Source organism: Acipenser ruthenus, chromosome 12, assembly GCF_902713425.1.
Source record: "Acipenser ruthenus chromosome 12, fAciRut3.2 maternal haplotype, whole genome shotgun sequence".
In the NCBI taxonomy this organism is placed as follows: Eukaryota; Metazoa; Chordata; class Actinopteri; order Acipenseriformes; family Acipenseridae; genus Acipenser; species Acipenser ruthenus.
In genome coordinates this window covers 13787488-13806577 of record NC_081200.1, presented here as the reverse complement: position 1 = coordinate 13806577, position 19090 = coordinate 13787488, and the positions used below count along the sequence as shown (strand labels likewise).

At 42.3% G+C, this 19090-nt stretch overlaps 1 protein-coding gene across 8 annotated transcripts in view; it reads left to right on the top strand.

Annotated features, from left to right (window-relative positions):
- The window catches only part of LOC117416528 (activated CDC42 kinase 1-like), a 121167-nt gene that overhangs the window by 88539 nt on the left and 13538 nt on the right, over positions 1 to 19090 (top strand). For 5 of the 8 annotated variants that reach the window (XM_034027654.3, XM_059034588.1, XM_034027650.3 and 2 more), the window contains 10 exons: positions 173 to 243; positions 3166 to 3393; positions 4065 to 4217; positions 4924 to 5201; positions 5640 to 5766; positions 6567 to 6713; positions 8083 to 8177; positions 8936 to 9130; positions 12004 to 12095; positions 13103 to 13147. In XM_034027654.3, coding sequence (XP_033883545.2) covers positions 173 to 243; positions 3166 to 3393; positions 4065 to 4217; positions 4924 to 5201; positions 5640 to 5766; positions 6567 to 6713; positions 8083 to 8177; positions 8936 to 9130; positions 12004 to 12095; positions 13103 to 13147 — 1431 coding nt within the window. The remainder of the gene's footprint in view (positions 1 to 172; positions 244 to 3165; positions 3394 to 4064; positions 4218 to 4923; positions 5202 to 5639; positions 5767 to 6566; positions 6714 to 8082; positions 8178 to 8935; positions 9131 to 12003; positions 12096 to 13102; positions 13148 to 19090) is intronic. The other 3 variants (XM_034027651.3, XM_034027653.3, XM_034027652.3) reach the window with 3 other exon arrangements.

The window sequence follows — 19090 nt, the reverse complement described above, 5'->3', positions numbered from 1 at the left end:
TATATTTTTAGTATTATTTACTTACAAACTTGTCCAACGTTATGATTTTCCAAAAATTCCCAGTTTTAATGAGGTTGGTGCTTGCAGAAGCTGACAGATTTGAAGGTATGCTTGTATGTATTTATGTATGTACAGGATTTATTTATGCATATGTTTATGTATCTATCTTTAGGGCAGAGGCGGCTGTGGGAGGCAGTCAAAAGAAGGAGAGCACTGTGCAAACGCAAATCCTGGATGAGCAAGGTACTTACTAGTTTATAATCTTTCTGGAAAAGAACATAACAATCCCTAACCTCAACCCTAACACTAGCGCCCATGTAACTTTAGTTACCAACAGTTTTGGACACTGGAGTCGCCACACTATCTAATTCCTTGGGTGAAGGCACCAGAGGTACTGCACTGTACCAAAAGGCCAAAGGCTGTAAATGTCGTTGCATTACCTGCTTAAAATGTTCTCCATTTGTCTTAAAGAATGGCTCCATTGTTGAGGTAACATATAGGAATTCATAGCATTTTACAAGAGATGAGCAGTTTACCCACTAGCTTTAAAGTTATGCATACATTTCAATATCAACATTTTATGATGTGTATAAATCATTTACAATGGTCTGTCATTTTATCAAAAACATAAAATAAAGGCATTCGACAAGGCAGTTAAAAGGCACTGCAGCACGGCACAACCAGAGATTGCAAGTTCAAATCCTAGTTGTGCGAGGCAGCTGGTCTCTCTGGGTACGACAGGTGGGGTCGGGGGGGTCAGGGGGGGATGGGGGTGGCTTTGGCGCTCCCAGGGTTGGGGAGGTGGGATCCGGCTTAGACTGTTTCTCCTCCTCTCTCTGCAGCGACCGCTACAGGCCAGGTGCCGAGTGAGCTTGGGGGCGGAGATTTGCAGGGCTGGTCTTTCAGAAGCCAGATAGCCTGCGGACATCAGCTCTCAGGTTCCTGGTTGTAAAAAAGATGCTGATTGAGCCTCGGGTCCCTGAACTGTGTGGGGAATCGCTGCAGTGAAGAAGAAAAATATTCTTATTCTATACTGCTCTGTTATACTGTTGCAATATGTCACGGTCATCAAATTGATGGCTGTAATTTTGAATTTACAGCCGGGATGGGGGATGCATATTACTGACATAGAGTACGTGTCTAGAATAGAAGCAACTATATGCAGTAAAGGGTGTAATTTTAGAGGGATATCTCTGATGAATGGCAGCCTTCCTTTTGCTTAGGAATGTTTCACCAGCAGCAGTAATCCCCTTGTAATTATGGTTTCATTAAACAATTTTGGTTAAATCTGCTTCCCTGGAATCTCTAAAGATGATTTGGACAGAATTTTAATAACATACAAAAATGGAAGGCAAAAGAAATACCTGCCGTTTGGCTTAACATTTTCTGCTGCTCCCTGTGCACTCTTTTTTCACTCCTCGGGTTAGTAGTAATATAACCCTTTGCACTCTCATGCTTTATTATTTTTGGCCGAAGATGAACTCTGTGAAAGGCTTCTAATTGCAACATCCCCCATGGCTGGCAGCAGAACAGACAAACAGGAAGTGATAGGTTTTTAAAATTACACGTGTTTGTTGCGTTGCTGGCAAGGGTCTGGGACAGCTTCAAACTGAACCAGCAGACTGCAGCCTTCAGCTGGGGGAGCCACACTGCGTCTTTATCAGAATGCACTTCACAGTTCAAGGCTCTGACTGCACGTATTTTGTTTCTCACACCTTGCAAGAAGCCAGCCTTCTGTTATCGCCACTACTGCATCCTTCAGTGCCTCTGCTTTAAAAATAGATGTGCTTTGAGCGCCCTGTACTGTGGGACCTACTGTATAGTTGTGGGACTCCTTGCTTCCTGCCACAGTGACCTTTACTTGGAAAGTGCTGGACCTTGCTGACAATCCAGTATGTTTACAGTACATTCCACACAAGCTGTTTTAGCTGCTGCAACACAAGCTTGATAAGATAAGATTCAAATGATCTTATCAATATATAACCAGTTTGGAATATTTCTGGAATGTTTTTAATATTAAATTTAGATGTAGGTGTATAACCGTGCATTTTCAAAATATCTGAAATACAGATACGATTCACTTTGTAAGTGATTCATCTTATCAGTACGTGTTTTAATGTGAAGGCCAGCTGTCTGAGATCTGATTATTGCTGAGATTTTAATTCAGTGCCTTTTCCTGTTGTTCAAGCAAAGCACTTACATTGATACAGAATATTGTGTATACTGCCTCTCCTTGTAATACTGTTTTATTTTCAGTGAAACTACACCGATAAAATATATTACAAAAGAAATAACTGACCTATTTATAGAAAAAAATACACAAGGGCCGTTCCATGAAAAAGTACATTACACTAGTCAAGTTTACCCAAGATGTATTGATGGTCAGATGTGTTTATGCTAAGTTAGGGATATCATCACAATTTGGGCTTTCATCTGATATTGACAAGTTATCAATGCAGCAAACCACTTTAGGGAGTGGCCTCACAAATTTCAATTTAGTAAACCATGACATTCTTAAATTAATCATTTTACATACCAAAAGTTGGCTTAGCCCATTAAATAACACTAAAAACGTTCATAATATCGATGAGGTGAGGTGTTCTCGGTTGCAAGGGAGTGTTTTCTCAATCCTGAGTAAAAAAGAGCTCCCTGGTTCCCTTCATTCCAGCTATTAGAGAATGTTGCTGCAGTGGAAGGCAACTAGGGTGTTGATGATTGGTTTAATTAATCCACCATATAAAATAAGGGGAAGAAAGCCAGAGAGGATTACTGGTCCACAGCAGAGGTTAGCAATGTTTATTTATTGTCTTTGTTCCTGACTGTTTATTTGTGTTTTATTTGTTAAACTATAAAAGCGTGCTACCTAGCACTGAACATATCGTTAATTGTGTGTGACTTCCTGCTTTTATTTGCCTGACCATCGCCTGTTTTGTCACAGTGCTCAACCCACATGCAGAAAATATTGTGGACTCCCAGCGGTCACATTGCAGTCTTTGGTCAATTCCTTGGTTATCACACCTAAGGCGGTGTCATTGGGGGCTGTATGAAAGCATATTTGATTACAAAGCAAAACAAATAAAGATAGTAAAGCTAGTAAGCTTCCCTACCACAGCCATGGCAAGCACCTGGTTTTGGCGAGGCACATGGAATTACTCTCAGCTGCAGCCTCTGTCTCGCGCTCCTCAGGTGTTCAGCGGGAAGCGGCCTGACTCAGAGTTCCAGCCTCAGCCAGCCACCACCTTCCGCAAGGTGTGCACCCCGCCCCCCCAGGAGAGTCAGCAGGCTCTCACCTGCCTGATCAGCGAGAAGGACCTGGCGCTCTTCGAGAAGCTGGGAGACGGCTCCTTCGGGGTCGTCAAGCGCGGAGAGTGGTTCGCACCCACGGGGAACGTGGTAAGTGGCTCTGCCTTTACAAAAGAGAAAACAGAACACTGAAACGGTGGCAACCAACTCCTTTAAAAGCAGTAGTTCAGGATTTCCATTTGGTTTAGAAAGCATCAAAAAGACTATGTTTACATTTCAAATGCAAGTAAGTGAAATATGCAAGTTATTTAGACAAATGGTAAATGCATTTATTCAGTTCTACTTTGCTAAAACAGTCCAATGGTTATTTTGCAATCAAACAGATTTTACTTAATATTGTTTTTCACAAAACCCATTGTTTTACTGCAGTATCCCTTACAAAAATTCATCATAGTAAAAGCAAAGCAAATTGTAACAAGGCATAGGTAAGCACTGTGAAGCCCAGCGAGGTACTGTAAAGCTTATTAGAAAACATGGCAAACTATGGTAGAAATCATGGGAGAAGTGCTAAATTGTGGTAAACATTTATAAGAGATCACAAGGAGAAAAGAACATGTACTGTCCTTAATATTTTTTTAATATGTTTTTACTATAATTACTATATTACTTTTCTTTTGCAAAAGATTGGTCCATATTAGTAGAAATGCACAAATAAACTGTACAAAGTGTATTGTATAAATACATGTAGATATTTCTGTGTTAAACTACTTCCTGTTTCCATTGATGTTATTTGGCTGTGTTGTTCACTGCTCTATTATTAGATGAATGTTGCTGTGAAATGCTTGAAAACTGATGTCCTCAACCAGCCAGACACCTTGGATGACTTCATCCGGGAAGTGAATGCCATGCACTCCCTCGACCACCAGAACCTGATCCGGCTGTATGGTGTGGTTCTCACACACCCCATGAAAATGGTAAGAGGAAACGCATTTCAAAAATACACAGGCTCACTGCACTATATACTCATATGTGAGGACTTCAAAGGCCAGGGTAACAACCAAGTTTTTAAAAAGAAAAACCTTTTATAGCATAACAATATTTTAGCTTTCCAGACTTTATTAACCCTGTTCATCTTTTCTCAACACAGTTCACATAGCAGATAATGCAAACAGAAAGACTAGTTGCCACTTTTAAAAAAATGAATATGTATTTGTTAACATACTGTTTAGTAACGCTTTGCTCTTTGTGCACTATATTTTAAAACTGCTTGGAATTTTGTATGCTTGGAATGTCCTGTACATGTTTGATTGCTGCACTTCTACAGGTAGTCTTTCTGTAAACTTACTTAGTGTTGAAAGAGTTAGTTGTGTATTATTCTAGTAAGCAGCATTTATTCAAACCTTTTCAAGACGAATACGTGAAGAAATACAATAATGCTGTCAGTTTCAATGACAGTGCTTTTAGGTATTTTCTTGTGCAATATTTAGTTATTATACCCTGCTTATATATGCCACACTTACCAGAATCTGGGGATAAAATGAGGAATCCGATTTTATATTTGGACATATGGGGGATGCTAGTTATGGTGATCTGCGATTTCCTGATTCTGTTAGTTCTAATTTTGTATTAACAGCTGGCTGTTACTAACATCCTATTTACTGTATCATGCTTGTTTACCAGGTAACTGAACTGGCACCTTTGGGCTCAATGCTGGACCGTTTGAGAAAGAACCAGGGACATTTTTTAATATCAACGCTGTGCCAGTATGCCATCCAGATCGCCAACGGCATGGCCTACCTGGAGTCAAAGCGGTTCATCCACCGAGACTTGGCAGCCAGGAATATCCTACTAGCCTCCAATGAACTGGTAAAGATAGGTGACTTTGGACTCATGAGGGCACTGCCCAAGAATGATGATCACTACGTCATGCAGGAACACCGCAAGGTCCCCTTTGCATGGTAAGCTGTGTTAAATCTGCTGAACCCAGGCACAGTGAATACAGCCTGTCTATATGTCTACTTTTAAATACAAATAATATATATTAGCAACAGCCAGAAGATGGCACCACTGGATACAAAAGAGTCAGTGTAACCCACCACATCAGCTGACCACAGATTTATGTTTAACAGTTCATATCAGATAAGCCACTCCCAAGTCTTTTAAGTAAGAGGCTTGATATTGACTTTTTTTTAATATATATATATATATCTTTCTTGACTTTTTCTATTTGATATATTATATGAGAGAGAATTAAAATGAAAAATAGGCTCATCTTATACAATGGCTGAGTGTGTGGAATTTACTAACATTGATATGTGGACTATAATAATGCTAAAGCTAATAAAATAATTCAATTTAAAGCCTAGTTAGCACATCTTTCATGGTTTGTTTCGCAGGTGTGCCCCGGAGAGCCTAAAGACCCGCACTTTTTCACACGCGAGTGACACCTGGATGTTTGGTGTGACACTCTGGGAGATGTGTACATATGGACAGGAGCCCTGGCTAGGACTCAGTGGCAGCCAGGTACCAGTGTGTGCATGAAGCCTGGTTCTTCTGCTCCTTATTATTGAAAAATTAAAGTGAACTGCATGGGTGAAGTTTAGTGAGTGCAAAAATAACTATATATATACAGTGTGTATATATATATATGTATGTATATATATATATATATATATATATATATATATATATATATATATATATATATAAAGTTCTACACCTCCTCAGCTCTTTATTAAACTTACTGTCAACCTTCTCAATAGCACAAACCTTTATGTCTCAGTACAGTGCATGCCTTGAAGTGTGTTATTGCCATACAACATCATATATTTGTTTAATATTTATAGTTACCTAAGAATAAATGACCAGTTACACTAATCTTAATGTGACATAATTTCCATCTGATACAAACTATGTGGTAGAATGAAATGTCAGCTGGCTGTAGAAAGCTGATGCTTGAAACTGCCAAGCTTTTCCCTGTTTCATGTGGTCAACATGCCACATTGTTTTAGCTGTAGCTTGTGATTAATTATGATATGGGTGTTTCCAAGTTTGTTGGTATCTGTCTAGAATAAGATAACCTGTTTTTGAGTTTTGGGTCGAGTTTATGCATAGTTATTGCACATATTTTGACTGGAGATCTACTTTTTCACAGTAGTGACAACAGTAATGTGTTAATATCCTTGACAAGGGATATGCATGTTACAAACCAAACTAAAAATAGTCAAGCCAGGTAGTGTTTGTAAAGACTACTGGCAACCTCCATCTGTGATCTGGATATCATAAATGAAATAAAGCATTGACAGTGTTTTGACCCTTTACAGATTCTCCATAAGATTGATAAGGAGCGAGAGAGGCTGTCCAAACCCGAGGACTGCCCCCAGGATATCTACAACGTGATGCTGCAGTGTTGGGCACAGAAACCGGACGACCGGCCTACCTTTGTAGCACTCCGAGAGTTTTTAGTGGAGGTGAGGGTCAAGGGTCAAAAAGCATTTTATTTATTTAAAAATATACAATAGTTCCTATAATAATTGTATGAGTTTCCAGCAGCTTGTAGATAACAGGTAACCTGTGCAGATAAGCAAATATGACACCAAAGGCCCACTGCAGTGGGTTTAGCAACACTGTTAATTCAGACTATAGCCATTATGGAACCAGGTCAAATTACTGGATTAAGAAAAAATGGTAACATTACACCACTGTTTGGATGTGTGGAACAACATATTAGAGAAAATGAGTACATCTGTACTTAGCACTGTTTCATCATTACAAAATAAGCATGTGTAATACCCATTGTAATTCTAACCTTTTCAGATCAAAACATTAAACTGCCATTGGTAAAGCACCAACAGCAACAGGTCAGCACACACTGTAAGCAGGTGGTAGGTTTCTAAATCCTGCAACTTCTCCTTTAAGGACATTGAACAAACTAAATATTTCTAGTCAATCTCACCTAATATGTATTACCATCACTGAGTAGATCTCTGATTTTCTGAGGCTTGAGTATATTCTATAATGCAGTTACTGCTTTTGGTTTTATATTGTCTTATGTGCCTGTGTTTAAACATCCCCTAGCTAAAGATCCAGTATGTGAAAATTAAAGACATGGGGACTGTCACTTATAAATTTGCTTTTAATACAATAATAAACCCTTGTAAATTGAATTTAAATATATTTGTGCTGTATATATTTTGTTAAATGTATTTATTTGTCTTCAACTGTTTCCCACATACAAGCACATTTTATTATTAATTTCTTAACAGACACCCTTATCCAGGGCGACTTACAATTGTTACAATATATCACATTATTGTTACATACAATTACATTTTTTTTTTTTTTACACATTATTTTTACATACAATTACCCATTTATACAGTTGGTTTTTACTGGAGCAATCTAGGTAAAGCACCTTGCTCGAGGGTACAGCAGCAGTGTCCCCCACCTGGGATTGAACCCACGACCCTCCAGTCAAGAGTCCAGAGCCCTAACCACTACTCCACACTGCTGCCCCTAAATGTTTGAACTCCTTCTCAAAAGATGTTTTGGTAAAATACAAATGTAATAACATAATACTAAAAATCTACTAAATGCTTTGAACTGAATATACTGTAATGTACTGGTAGTGCAGTTTTACAGTATGTAAAAAATAGATTAGCCTTATTTGACCTCAGTTTATGAGTGGTTAGTGGGGGAAAAAAATGTTTCTAGAAAGTGTGCAAGCTTTAAATACCCCCCCGGGGTGACCACCTCTGTCTGCTTTAAAGTGACTTCTTGCTACAGCTGAGGGGAAGGAATTTGTTTCAGTTCCTACCAAATCCTGTTTGTTCATTCTAGACAATGCCTACAGACATGCGGGCGCTGCAGGATTTTGAGGAACCGGACAAACTGCTTATTCAGATTAACGATGTCATTACAATCATTGAAGGCAGGTAAGTATTCTCAGGACAAGGAGTTTGAAACCCATCTTTCCAGTAAGTTACAGCAATACACCTGAGACTAAGCCATTTTGAAATGTGTCCCCTTCCTGTCAGTCCCAGTACAATATTGATCCTTATCCTTTCATAAAAGCCACTTGATTGGATTGTAGACTGCAGATGGAACCAGAGGCAGACAGGTCTATTCTGAATTATTGAAACAAGCTGAGATGTACTGACTGGTTTCATGATGCAGGTGGGAATGTTCTGTACAGTAAATTCTTGAACTTGACTTGAAGACCATGTTATTCTTTAAAGGCACAGTGGGTCCTAATCAATGCAGTCATCATTACTAAACCTGTATACATGAGTTACTGTAAATGAAGGGGTGGTTAATTTCCATAGTGAGAGTTGCTATTTGACGTTGACATTCATGTTCTATGTAGATTACATGTTCTGTCATTTGTGATCGTGGTGGCCAAAGCTACTCTAATTTCCTGTAATTACGACTTAGAACATCTAAACAACATAGTTTTAGTTCCAGAAGCACGATTTTCTCACATGGTGTGGTCAATCCTGCCTCTAAAGGCAACTTTGTTTAATAGCCTGGTGGAAGTCTGTTTTATTTATCTAGACAACAGAGAACTAAAGATAACTAAATAATAATGAAGACAACTACTCAAAACTGCAGATCAGTAAACACATTTTCTCAATACTCATCCTGCTTTATTGATACTAATGTATATGTATATTTTTTTAACCGTTGTAACCAGGGCTGAAAATTACTGGTGGAGGGGCCAGAACAAGCGCACCATGAAGGTGGGCCAGTTCCCCAGAAACACTGTGACGTCCGTGGCAGGGCTGTCAGCCCAAGACATCAGCCGGCCCCTTAAAAACAGCTTCATCCACACTGGGCATGGGGACACAAACCCTCAGCACTGCTGGGGGTTTCCAGACAAGATCGATGAGTATGAAACAACTCTGTATATACTGTACACATATCAATATGTAAGGCTGCTTTAAGAGCAATTGCATTCACATTTCATTTGTATTGCAATTTCTCAAATAGTGTTAAAAGTCTGTGTTCAAATTATTACACCTGAGCTCAGTTCCAGTTGCCATAGACATATTTAACAGAAATCTTTAAAGAAAGTAAGAGCCTGTGCCATCTAGATTAACCTCTTTGGATCAAGTTTCCTTGTGTTTTGCTGGCAGTGTTGCCACTTATTAATATAATGACACTTTTGATTATCTAGCGTACATTACATATGTCTTGAATATTTACAGTACAAACCAAAAAACTGTAATTGAAAATGCTAATGTGAAGCTACTTTCTCGTTTAAAGTCCTGCATTAGAATCTACTGCGTTACTACAGATGCTCAAGTAGACTCTGAACCATGTCCAGTTGCACGTTGTCCTGTAATACAAGTGACATTTACCGGCACCACTAGTGGGAGACAATACATTATATATAGGCTTGTGTGGCAGGATGACAGAGGTTTGAGGCTCAGAGACAGTGGAAGGGGCAAAATAATGATCTTTATTAAACAAAAAATAATCAAATAAATAGGCACAAGGGCCCAAACAAAAGGTTTAAACAAAATACAGAAATGTAGGCTGGGCATTCGCCTTCACTACAGTTTCTTTCTCCAAAACTAAACAGCACAGCACACCAACAAACAAACTCACCCCAAAAAAAACTCCTCTCCCACAAAAGGGTTTCACCTGCCCTTTTATAGTCTGTGGCTGGAGCCCAATTAACTAATAATTAACAATTAAACACTTAAGGCTCCAGCCACATTCTCACATGTATTTTACAGGGAGGAATTTAACCCCCTCCCTGCCAATCCAAAACAAAACAAGAATCACAAAAACATAATGAAAACAGTAAAACTAACAATAACAACAAACACATATTTATAGGGGCGAGCTAGCACCCCATCACAGCTTGCTACTATTCGATTTTTATTTTTTTGCCAAGTGAATTATTATCGACGTTTATTTTAGCTTGACTCAGAGTCACTGGAAGGCAAGGCAGACGGGCCCGCTTCGTCCTGCACAATATTCATTAAGTGTTTTCCTCTTGTGTCCCATTTTCAAATCAAACTAGTAACTGTCACCGTATACGTAAAGCAAAAGCTTACCTACACCTTAACCCGCTAATTTCAAAGTAGGCACTTTGAATGACAGGCGCTGTAGCTGGCAAATGCAAGTGCACAGTCGGTGCAGGTCTGATGATTGACAGTCATTTAAACAAATGAGAGCATTCTAGCGCTGCTTCAGTCAACAAGATCTGTCAGAACAGGGTGAAACTACAATACTAATGGACCACTGAGATGACTGACAGCGACCCCCAGCCATTCAGAGTGGAACAGAGACGGGACAGACAGCAAGTATAAAAACTACACAAACTAAATGATTTCTAAATGATTCTTTTTGGTAAGAAAATAAAAAAACAGCGAGTGGTTTTACCGAAATTTATCGTATATAAATGTATTTCAGTCACACTTTTTGGGGAATTTGACGTTTAACGAGCTTTACCGATTTAAAATCGAAAAGTAGCAAGCCTAATTATACAGGAGTGCAGCAGCAGGTATATGGCAGAGTTAAATGTAATCTGATTTTATAAGATGCATGATTAGCTGTAACTTTTTAATTCTTAGTGTGAGATTTAGTCATACGCCGTAAAGAACATTTTATTTAAACATGTTTGTGCTATTTTTGTTTGATTTCCTAATAATTCCACTCTCATTAGATATATTGTATTATTGTTGAACCCATCTTGTCAGTCACAATTGCAGACGCTGAGTGGTGTAAAATTAATAACAATGGCTACACCCAGTTAATCTGCATCAGTAGTAAATGAATGGGGTGAAATTTGACAATAAAGTGCCCCATCCCCAGTCGTTTTGCATTTATTCACCTGTTTCAATACTTGTTGGAGGAGAGTGTATGTTTTGAGGAGGATTTCATGGGTTCATTATGGGTTCCATTTTATGGGTTCCTTAATGTATAAGTGTGTGTGTTGACAGTGTGGGAACTTACCTGGACTTATAACATAAAAAGTAGTTGTAAAGCCACAACTTCCTATTCTAGTAGATCTGGTAATTGAAAGGCAGTCCATGGAAGAAGTAAAACCTATATATAAACATAAATAAAAGCTCTGTTTTCTTATTGATAAAGAAAGGGGGTGGGGGTTACACACACAAATAAAACAATTCCCTCTGTGAAAACTACCTCAGGTGCCCATTCACAATACACAAATATTGCATAAAGCAGCCCACTTGTTGAACTACCTGGCCCCAAAACTGTGGTTTAAAGGCTGTACAAGCCTGTCACTAGAGTAAAACTATTAACTTACCTCTCATCAGCATAACACCTTTCCTGCATGTCCGTAATTGATTTCCTGTTTAAAAAAAAAAAGGATCAGCTATATAAAAATGCGGTATATGTAAAAACAATGAAGGTAGGTTTCCCAGTGGCCCACTTTGTAAAAAGCACTGCCACATGGAGTGCAGGGTGAGTCATGCTAGCTGGTTTCAATCCTGTTTGCGCCAGGTAGCTGATGCTGGTTTCAGTCACGCAGGGAGTTTCATTGACCTTTGCATTCCCTCGGGTTAGAGAGGAACTTTGACTGTGGATAATTCACCTCATCCAGCGACCCCCTACTGGTCAGGTGCCCAACAAGGCCAGCCAGAGACTAGTCAGCGTGCGCCTCACCTCTAGGCCACATTTTTTTGCTTAAGTTCCGCTGGTGAAAGTTTCATGAGCAAGCCTGCAGATATCATGGACACTAATTTCATTGAAATCATTTAAATTGCTATTTCATTTTGCTTTTAGCCTGTACTTGGGTAATCCTATGGACCCACCTGATGTGCTGGGAATGGATGTGAATGCTGCCAGACCAACTCAGCTTCCAGGAAGGGCAAAAAGTGAGCAACAGTTGGTCAATTTGTTATGGCTTTTTATGTGTAATTTAGTTTAAAATGTGACATCTGACCTGCCCAAAACACACAAAAATTATATATTAAAATAAGCATGTTTAATTCTTATTGTACAAAGGATGTGTACTTTGATGTGAAGATAAAAATGTGCATTATATAGTTTTACTTATATTGATGTGCTATAGAAACAAAACTATAGTTATAAAATGGCAAAGAAAGAGGGATCAATCTCACTGGCTAATTAGTCTTCTAACCTGTGCAATTATGTCACAATACTAACACTGCTTGCTTCTAGCTTTACTGACATTGGCCATGATTGTCAGGTAGCATTACAACTGTGTGACTAACATTCAGATTTATAATTGTATAATTATAAAAGTTCTGAATCCTTCCATCCTAACTAAGGTGAAACGTCTACTAAACACTAGCATTCGCTCCTTTAATGCTAGATTTAGTATTTATTGTTAAAAAAAAAAGTGCTACCAAAGTTTAAAAAATATTTTCTAACCACCAATGAGCATTAGTAACATTATCAGCGGTCCTGCTTTTTCTTCTGTTAAATATCGATTTGTTTTATTTTCTAGTAAAACACAGACCTACTGACTTCCTGTGCGTGACCATTGGTGTGAAACTGAGATACAGCACCTGAAGTAATTATTAACCAGGATGTAGCAAAAACATTTACTATGACAGCGTTGTCTTGGAAATAACCGTGTATTCCAAACCGAAGTTTAAAACACATGCAAAAAACCTTCAATAGAAGGAAAAAAGGGGCCAATGAAGCCGATGCGAATAGGTGGTTTGATAGTTAATTTGAAAACCCTGGTTATCACTCCTCTTAAGCTTATACCTGTTAATTTAATGGACAGTTTCCCTCTTTCGATTCTCTTAATTATATGTGCAAAATAATAACCTGTCGATCTGTCATCGTCTTCTTTTCACATTCATTCTTTGTTCTTTCTATTCTTGTCTCTTTGCTTACTGCCATGCTTCAGAGGAGCCCCCACCACGCCCCCCTCAGCCAGCGATCCTAGTCAAGAGTAAGTCTGGCTATTCTCTCTGGTTTAGGCACTGTTCCTGTCCTCTCTGTTCCATTCTAGCCCCACTTTTCAAAGGTATATCGTGCACCTTCTTTCCTGATTGCTTGCCGTAATGTGTGATATGCCTGGTTTGCTGTGAACACAAATCTTGTCTTTGCTAACATGTCTCACGACCCCAGAGCCAGACTGCCAGCATTTCACAAAAATTGTTATTTTGGTGGTATTGAAACATTGACTTTCTAATTAAATAATCACACTAGTACAACATTCCCAGTATTTTATCTAACAGAAGAACATAGTAATGTTGGAGAACAAGAAGAGCCCATCAAAACTTGTCCCTTGATAGAATCTAATGGAATCTCATACCAGAGACTAGCAACTAATTATTCTAGATGTTACCTACCTTAAGTTCTGAACTAATTTCTAGTTGTGCTCTTGTCTTACTCTGTGCGTGCGTGCGTGTGTGTGTGTGTGTGTGTGTGTGTGTGTGTGTGTGTGTGTGTGTATGTGTGTTAGAGAGTGAAACGGGAATGAAACTTCAGTCCTGTCCCATCCTGTCCTGTCAAAAATGTTCCTGTCCCATCCCATCCCATGAAAGAGTAATCATCTCCAATCCTGTCCCATCCTGTCCGGTACAAATTTTTCCCCTCCTGTCCCGTCCCATCCCGTTTTTTTTTTAATTCCTGTCCCATCCTGTCCTATCAAAAAAAAATCCTGTCCCATCCAATCCCGTGATAAACAGAGATCGACTATTATTTGGAGGTACAGATATTTTTGTATTCATGCATAAAATTAGGGTTTATAGGGTTTCGCATTAAACACTACTGGTATACTACTAGTAAATTGTTTTTTAGTGTTAGTTTTTTCAGAAAAAAATACAGTGCAAGCACAGGGTCTTTATAAGCACAATGTGCAGTATAATGATGTAATATATAAATTTGGTAATATAAAAAAAACTGTTTAGAGTTTTGTGCAGCAGTTTCACTTTCTAAATCGGTTACTAAGCAACCCGGCTCAGTGATTTTAGCATGTCAATGCCACAATAAACTGTCAGTGAAATACAGTATTACGAACCATTAATTCATTAAAAAAATAAACAACAAAAAAAACATAGAAATAATATTTCATAAACATTCAAGGAGTATCCATCATGTATTTATTTATTTATCAAAAATCATAGTATAATACATGCCCCTTCAACGTAGCGCCGAAGCAGTACCTCAAAAAAATAGTAGCTGCTACGACCAAATCGTAGCCTTGTTGGTCCGTGTTGGTGTTGTCGGAGTCTCTGTCCGAGTTGTCTGATTCGACTTGAATTGATGCGGGAGACAATCCCTGTTTTCTCTCTCTACATAAGATCCATCACTACATAATTCACATTCATAAGAGATGTCTGAAACTGATGAAATTAGGCTACTCTCACTTTCACTGTCGCTGTCAACCATACTGGCAGATGCAAGGAGCCTGAGGTCACATTCTCCTGGCCCCACACCAGGAAATGGAGATCACCCTCTGTGTATTTCCGGATATTCTTTAATTCATTGTAGCGCAATTAAACATAATTTGGTAAAATGAATGTGATTATATGTTCAAGTGAGACCTGTTAATATTATTTTGTATGTTTATGGTAACAGTCAAGTTCCATGTCATAGGCTCTTTACGACTTCCTGTCTGCTGGTGGCAGAGTAGTCCTGTTCCTTCCCATTCCCGGAAGCTTAAATCCCGTTTTTGCCTGTCCTGAGAGGTTTATTTTTTTTTATTTCCCACCTGTGGCAATGTGCCCCGCCCCTGTGTGCATTTGTGTGTTATATGTTGTATGTTGCGTGCGTGTGTTAATGTTGGTGTATAGAGATTGGTACACGGGATATAAACGGGTCTGTGTTTCACGTGTATTTAAAAATGTAGATTTATATTTAGGCACGAGGAGGGCACAAATCACTTCACGTGCTGGTAAAATGTAATGTGTGGTCACAGGAGTACACTTAACTAATTCACGTGCTGGGATTCAAGTGAGTAATTAATTAGTAATTGAATCCCAGCACAACAGTATATATAGATGCACATTTCTGTCACTCGGGGTTGGGTGTTCAGGGCGAAAGAACGGGAGAGAGAGAGGAGGTAAAAATAATAATAACAAGAATAATAAGTAGTGTTTCTCACCGTGTTTGTTCGTCCCTGTTTGTTAGTGTCTGTCCGTTTTGTTTGTCTCTTTATTTTGGCTACCAGTGCCGTGCCCTGTGTTTTTGTGTTCCAACCTTTTATTTTCTGTTCTGTTCTGTTTAATTATTAAATGCTGAGCGCAATCACGCGCTCAGCTTAACCAAAACTCTCTGTGTGTTACTTCCTGGCTCTGGTCTGACACCACCCACTCCGGCCGTCTTTGTGACACGTGGTGTTAGAAGTGGGATGACAGTGCCTGCAGGGCTCAGGCCAGAGCGGGAACCGCAGGTTTTTTTTTTGGAAAAAATTAAATAAATAAAAAAAAAACAAAAGGAAAAGAAATGGGGAGAAGAGGCTGGAGAGGAGCACAGGAGGGCAAAGGGAGAAAGGCGGAAGCAGGGCTGTGGTGTTTCGACTGTGGCCAAACTAGCCACACCACCATACCCTGCTCCGTCCACAGGACCCTTCAGGCAATGGCCCAAAGACTGGGATGGGGGGAGTGGTGCCCTGGCTGTGGGGCATATGGGCACACGTTGGCCCTATGCCCCATGCAGGATGAAGAAGAGGAGCCCTTGTTGCCACGTCCTATGCCTGAAGGGGAGGAGCCTGAGCGTCCACAGCCTAAGTGGGAGGAGCCTGAGCGTCCACAGCCCAAGCGGGAGGAGCCCGAGCGTCCTACGCCTGAGTGGGAGGAGCCCGAGCGTCCTACGCCTGAGTGGGGGGAGCCCGAACGTCCACAGCCCAAGAGGGGGGAGTCGGTGCGTCCACAGCCCAAAAGGGAGGAGTCGGTGCGTCCACAGCCCAAAAGGGAGGAGTCGGTGCATCCACAGCCCAAAGAGAGGAAAGTCGGGGCTTCCATAACCCTAGGAACCAAGCTGCCAGCAGAGGGAGAATGCCTGCTGGTTCCACCTCCATCAGCAGAGGGAAAATGCCTGCTGTCCCCATCTCCACCAGCAGAGGAAGATTGCCTGCTGGTTTCCCCTTCTGAGGCAGAGCCGCACCAGTCCCCTGCAAGAGAGGCAGAGCAGCACCAGTCCCCTGCAAAAGGGGGAGACTACACGCTGCTCCCACCTCCGTCGCCAGGAGACTACACGCTGCTCCCACCTTCACCGGCAGGAGCAGAGCAGCAGGAGCTGCCTCTGCCTCCGCCACCTCCACCGCTTCCTCCACTAGGAGCAGAGGAGCAGGAGCTGCCTCTGCCTCCACCACCGCCAGGAGCAGAGGAGCAGGAGCTGCCTCTGCCTCCGCCATGTCCACCAGCAGAGGGTGAATGCCTGCTGGGTCCCTGTCCACCAGCAGAGGGTGAATGCCTGCTAGTATCACTTCCCCCACCAGCAGAGGATGAATGCCTGCTGGTATCACTTCCCCCACCAGCAGAGGATGAATGCCTGCTGGTATCACTTCCCCCACCAGCAGAGGATGAATGCCTGCTGGTATCACTTCCCCCACCAGCAGAGGATGAATACCTGCTGGTATCACTTCCCCCACCAGCAGAGGATGAATGCCTGCTGGTATCACTTCCCCCACCAGCAGAGGATGAATACCTGCTGGTATCACTTCCCCCACCAGCAGAGGATGAATGCCTGCTGGTATCACTTCTCCCACCAGCAGAGGATGAATGCCTGCTGGTATCACTTCCCCCACCAGCAGAGGAGGAATGCCTGCTGGTATCACTTCCCCCACCAGCAGAGGAGGAATACCTGCTGGTATCACTTCCCCCACCAGCAGAGGAGGAATGCCTGCAGGTAACACTTCCCCCACCGTCACGAGGAGAGGAGCAAGAGCTACCTCTCCCTTCACGAGAAAAACCAGGACTAGATGCTGGCAGTCCTCAGCAGCCCTTGCATAGGCTGCTGAGGAAAGCATGGGGAAGAACCGCCCGGGCGCAGTGGCCGAGAAGAGGGCTAAAACCCGCACCCCAGCGTGTCCTGACTCCCTGCCTCGCTTCGCCCGAGGATGCCCGCCTTGCTTCGCCCGGGGTTGCCAGCCGCTCCGCGTCGCCCGGGGTTGCCAGCCGCTCCGCATCGCCTGGGGTTGCCGGCCACTCCGCATCGCCTGGGGTTGCCAGCTGCTCCGCATCGCCTGGGGTTGCCAGCCACTCTGCACCGCCTGGGGCTGCCTTTTGCTCCACACAGGGTGCAGGGTGCGAGGGAGAAGTGGAGCTCCCGCTGCCGCCTCTATGGCCAGGGGCTCCCCTCCCAAGTTCGCCTCCCGAGGGTCCGCTGCTGCTGCCGTCGCCTCCCGAGGGTCTGCTGCTGCTGCCGTCGCCTCCCGAGGGTCTGCTGCTGCTGCTGTCGCCTCCCGAGGGTCTGCTGCTGCTGCCGTCGCCTCCCGAGAGTTCGCTGCTGCTGCCGTCGCCTCCTGAGGGTCCGCTGCTGCTGCCGTCGCCTGGGGTCGCCAGGGATCCTGCTTCGCCTGGGGTCGTCGAGGGTCCTGCATCGCCTGGGGTCGCCGGGGCCTCTGCTTTGCCTCGGGTCGCTACACTGTGGCCGGAGCTCCATGAAGGGGAGCTGCTGGCTATGAAGAAAGGGGGGGAGGTCAGGAGACCAGCTCCCCCAGCCGCATTTCCGTGGCAGGAAACACAGTGGCCGGAGCCCCACGGAGGGGAGCTGGCGGCCACAAAGAAGTTGGGGGAGGTCAAGAGACCAGCTCCCCCAGCCGCACTTTCGCTGCCGGAGATCGGGGGAGAGGTCAGGAGACCACTTTCCCCAGCAGCAGTTTCGCTGCAGGAGTGGACCAGCATGCTGTCGGCCGTGCCACTACAGGCAGGGGTGCTGACAGCATTGCCAGCCATGGGCCCACTGAAGCCTCCCTTTCCAGCCCAAGACTTTGTCCTGGACTGCTGGGTTTTTAAGGGGGGAGGTGGCCGTTGAGGCCATGTGTGCTGCGCACAAGGGGGGGTATATGTGGCAATGTGCCCCGCCCCTGTGTGCATTTGTGTGTTATATGTTGTATGTTGCATGCGTGTGTTAATGTTGGTGTATAGAGATTGGTACACGGGATATAAACGGGTCTGTGTTTCACGTGTATTTAAAAATGTAGATTTATATTTAGGCACGAGGAGGGCACAAATCACTTCACGTGCTGGTAAAATGTAATGTGTGGTCACAGGAGTACACTTAACTAATTCACGTGCTGGGATTCAAGTGAGTAATTAATTAGTAATTGAATCCCAGCACAACAGTATATATAGATGCACATTTCTGTCACTCGGGGTTGGGTGTTCAGGGCGAAAGAACGGGAGAGAGAGAGGAGGTAAAAATAATAATAACAAGAGTAATAAGTAGTGTTTCTCACCGTGTTTGTTCGTCCCTGTTTGTTAGTGTCTGTCCGTTTTGTTTGTCTCTTTATTTTGGCTACCAGTGCCGTGCCCTGTGTTTTTGTGTTCCAACCTTTTATTTTCTGTTCTGTTCTGTTTAATTATTAAATGCTGAGCGCAATCACGCACTCAGCTTAACCAAAACTCCAAGTCTCTGTGTGTTACTTCCTGGCTCTGGTCTGACACCACCCACTCCGGCCGTCTTTGTGACACCACCCCATCCCACAAAATTTAACACCATTTTTTTCCCGTACTGCAGGAATCCCATGAGACCCGTCGTCATGTCACTCTCTAGCGTGTGTGTGTGTGTGTGCGTGTGTGCTCAGTTAGAAATAGTGAGTGGCTGGTTAAGATAGTTGCTACTTCTATAAGGTGCCTATATAATTTGCTTGTAATGAAAAAAATGAAAAAAGTTTACTTCAGATTTCACTGTATGAATTGTATGTTATTAAACTAATTTAAAA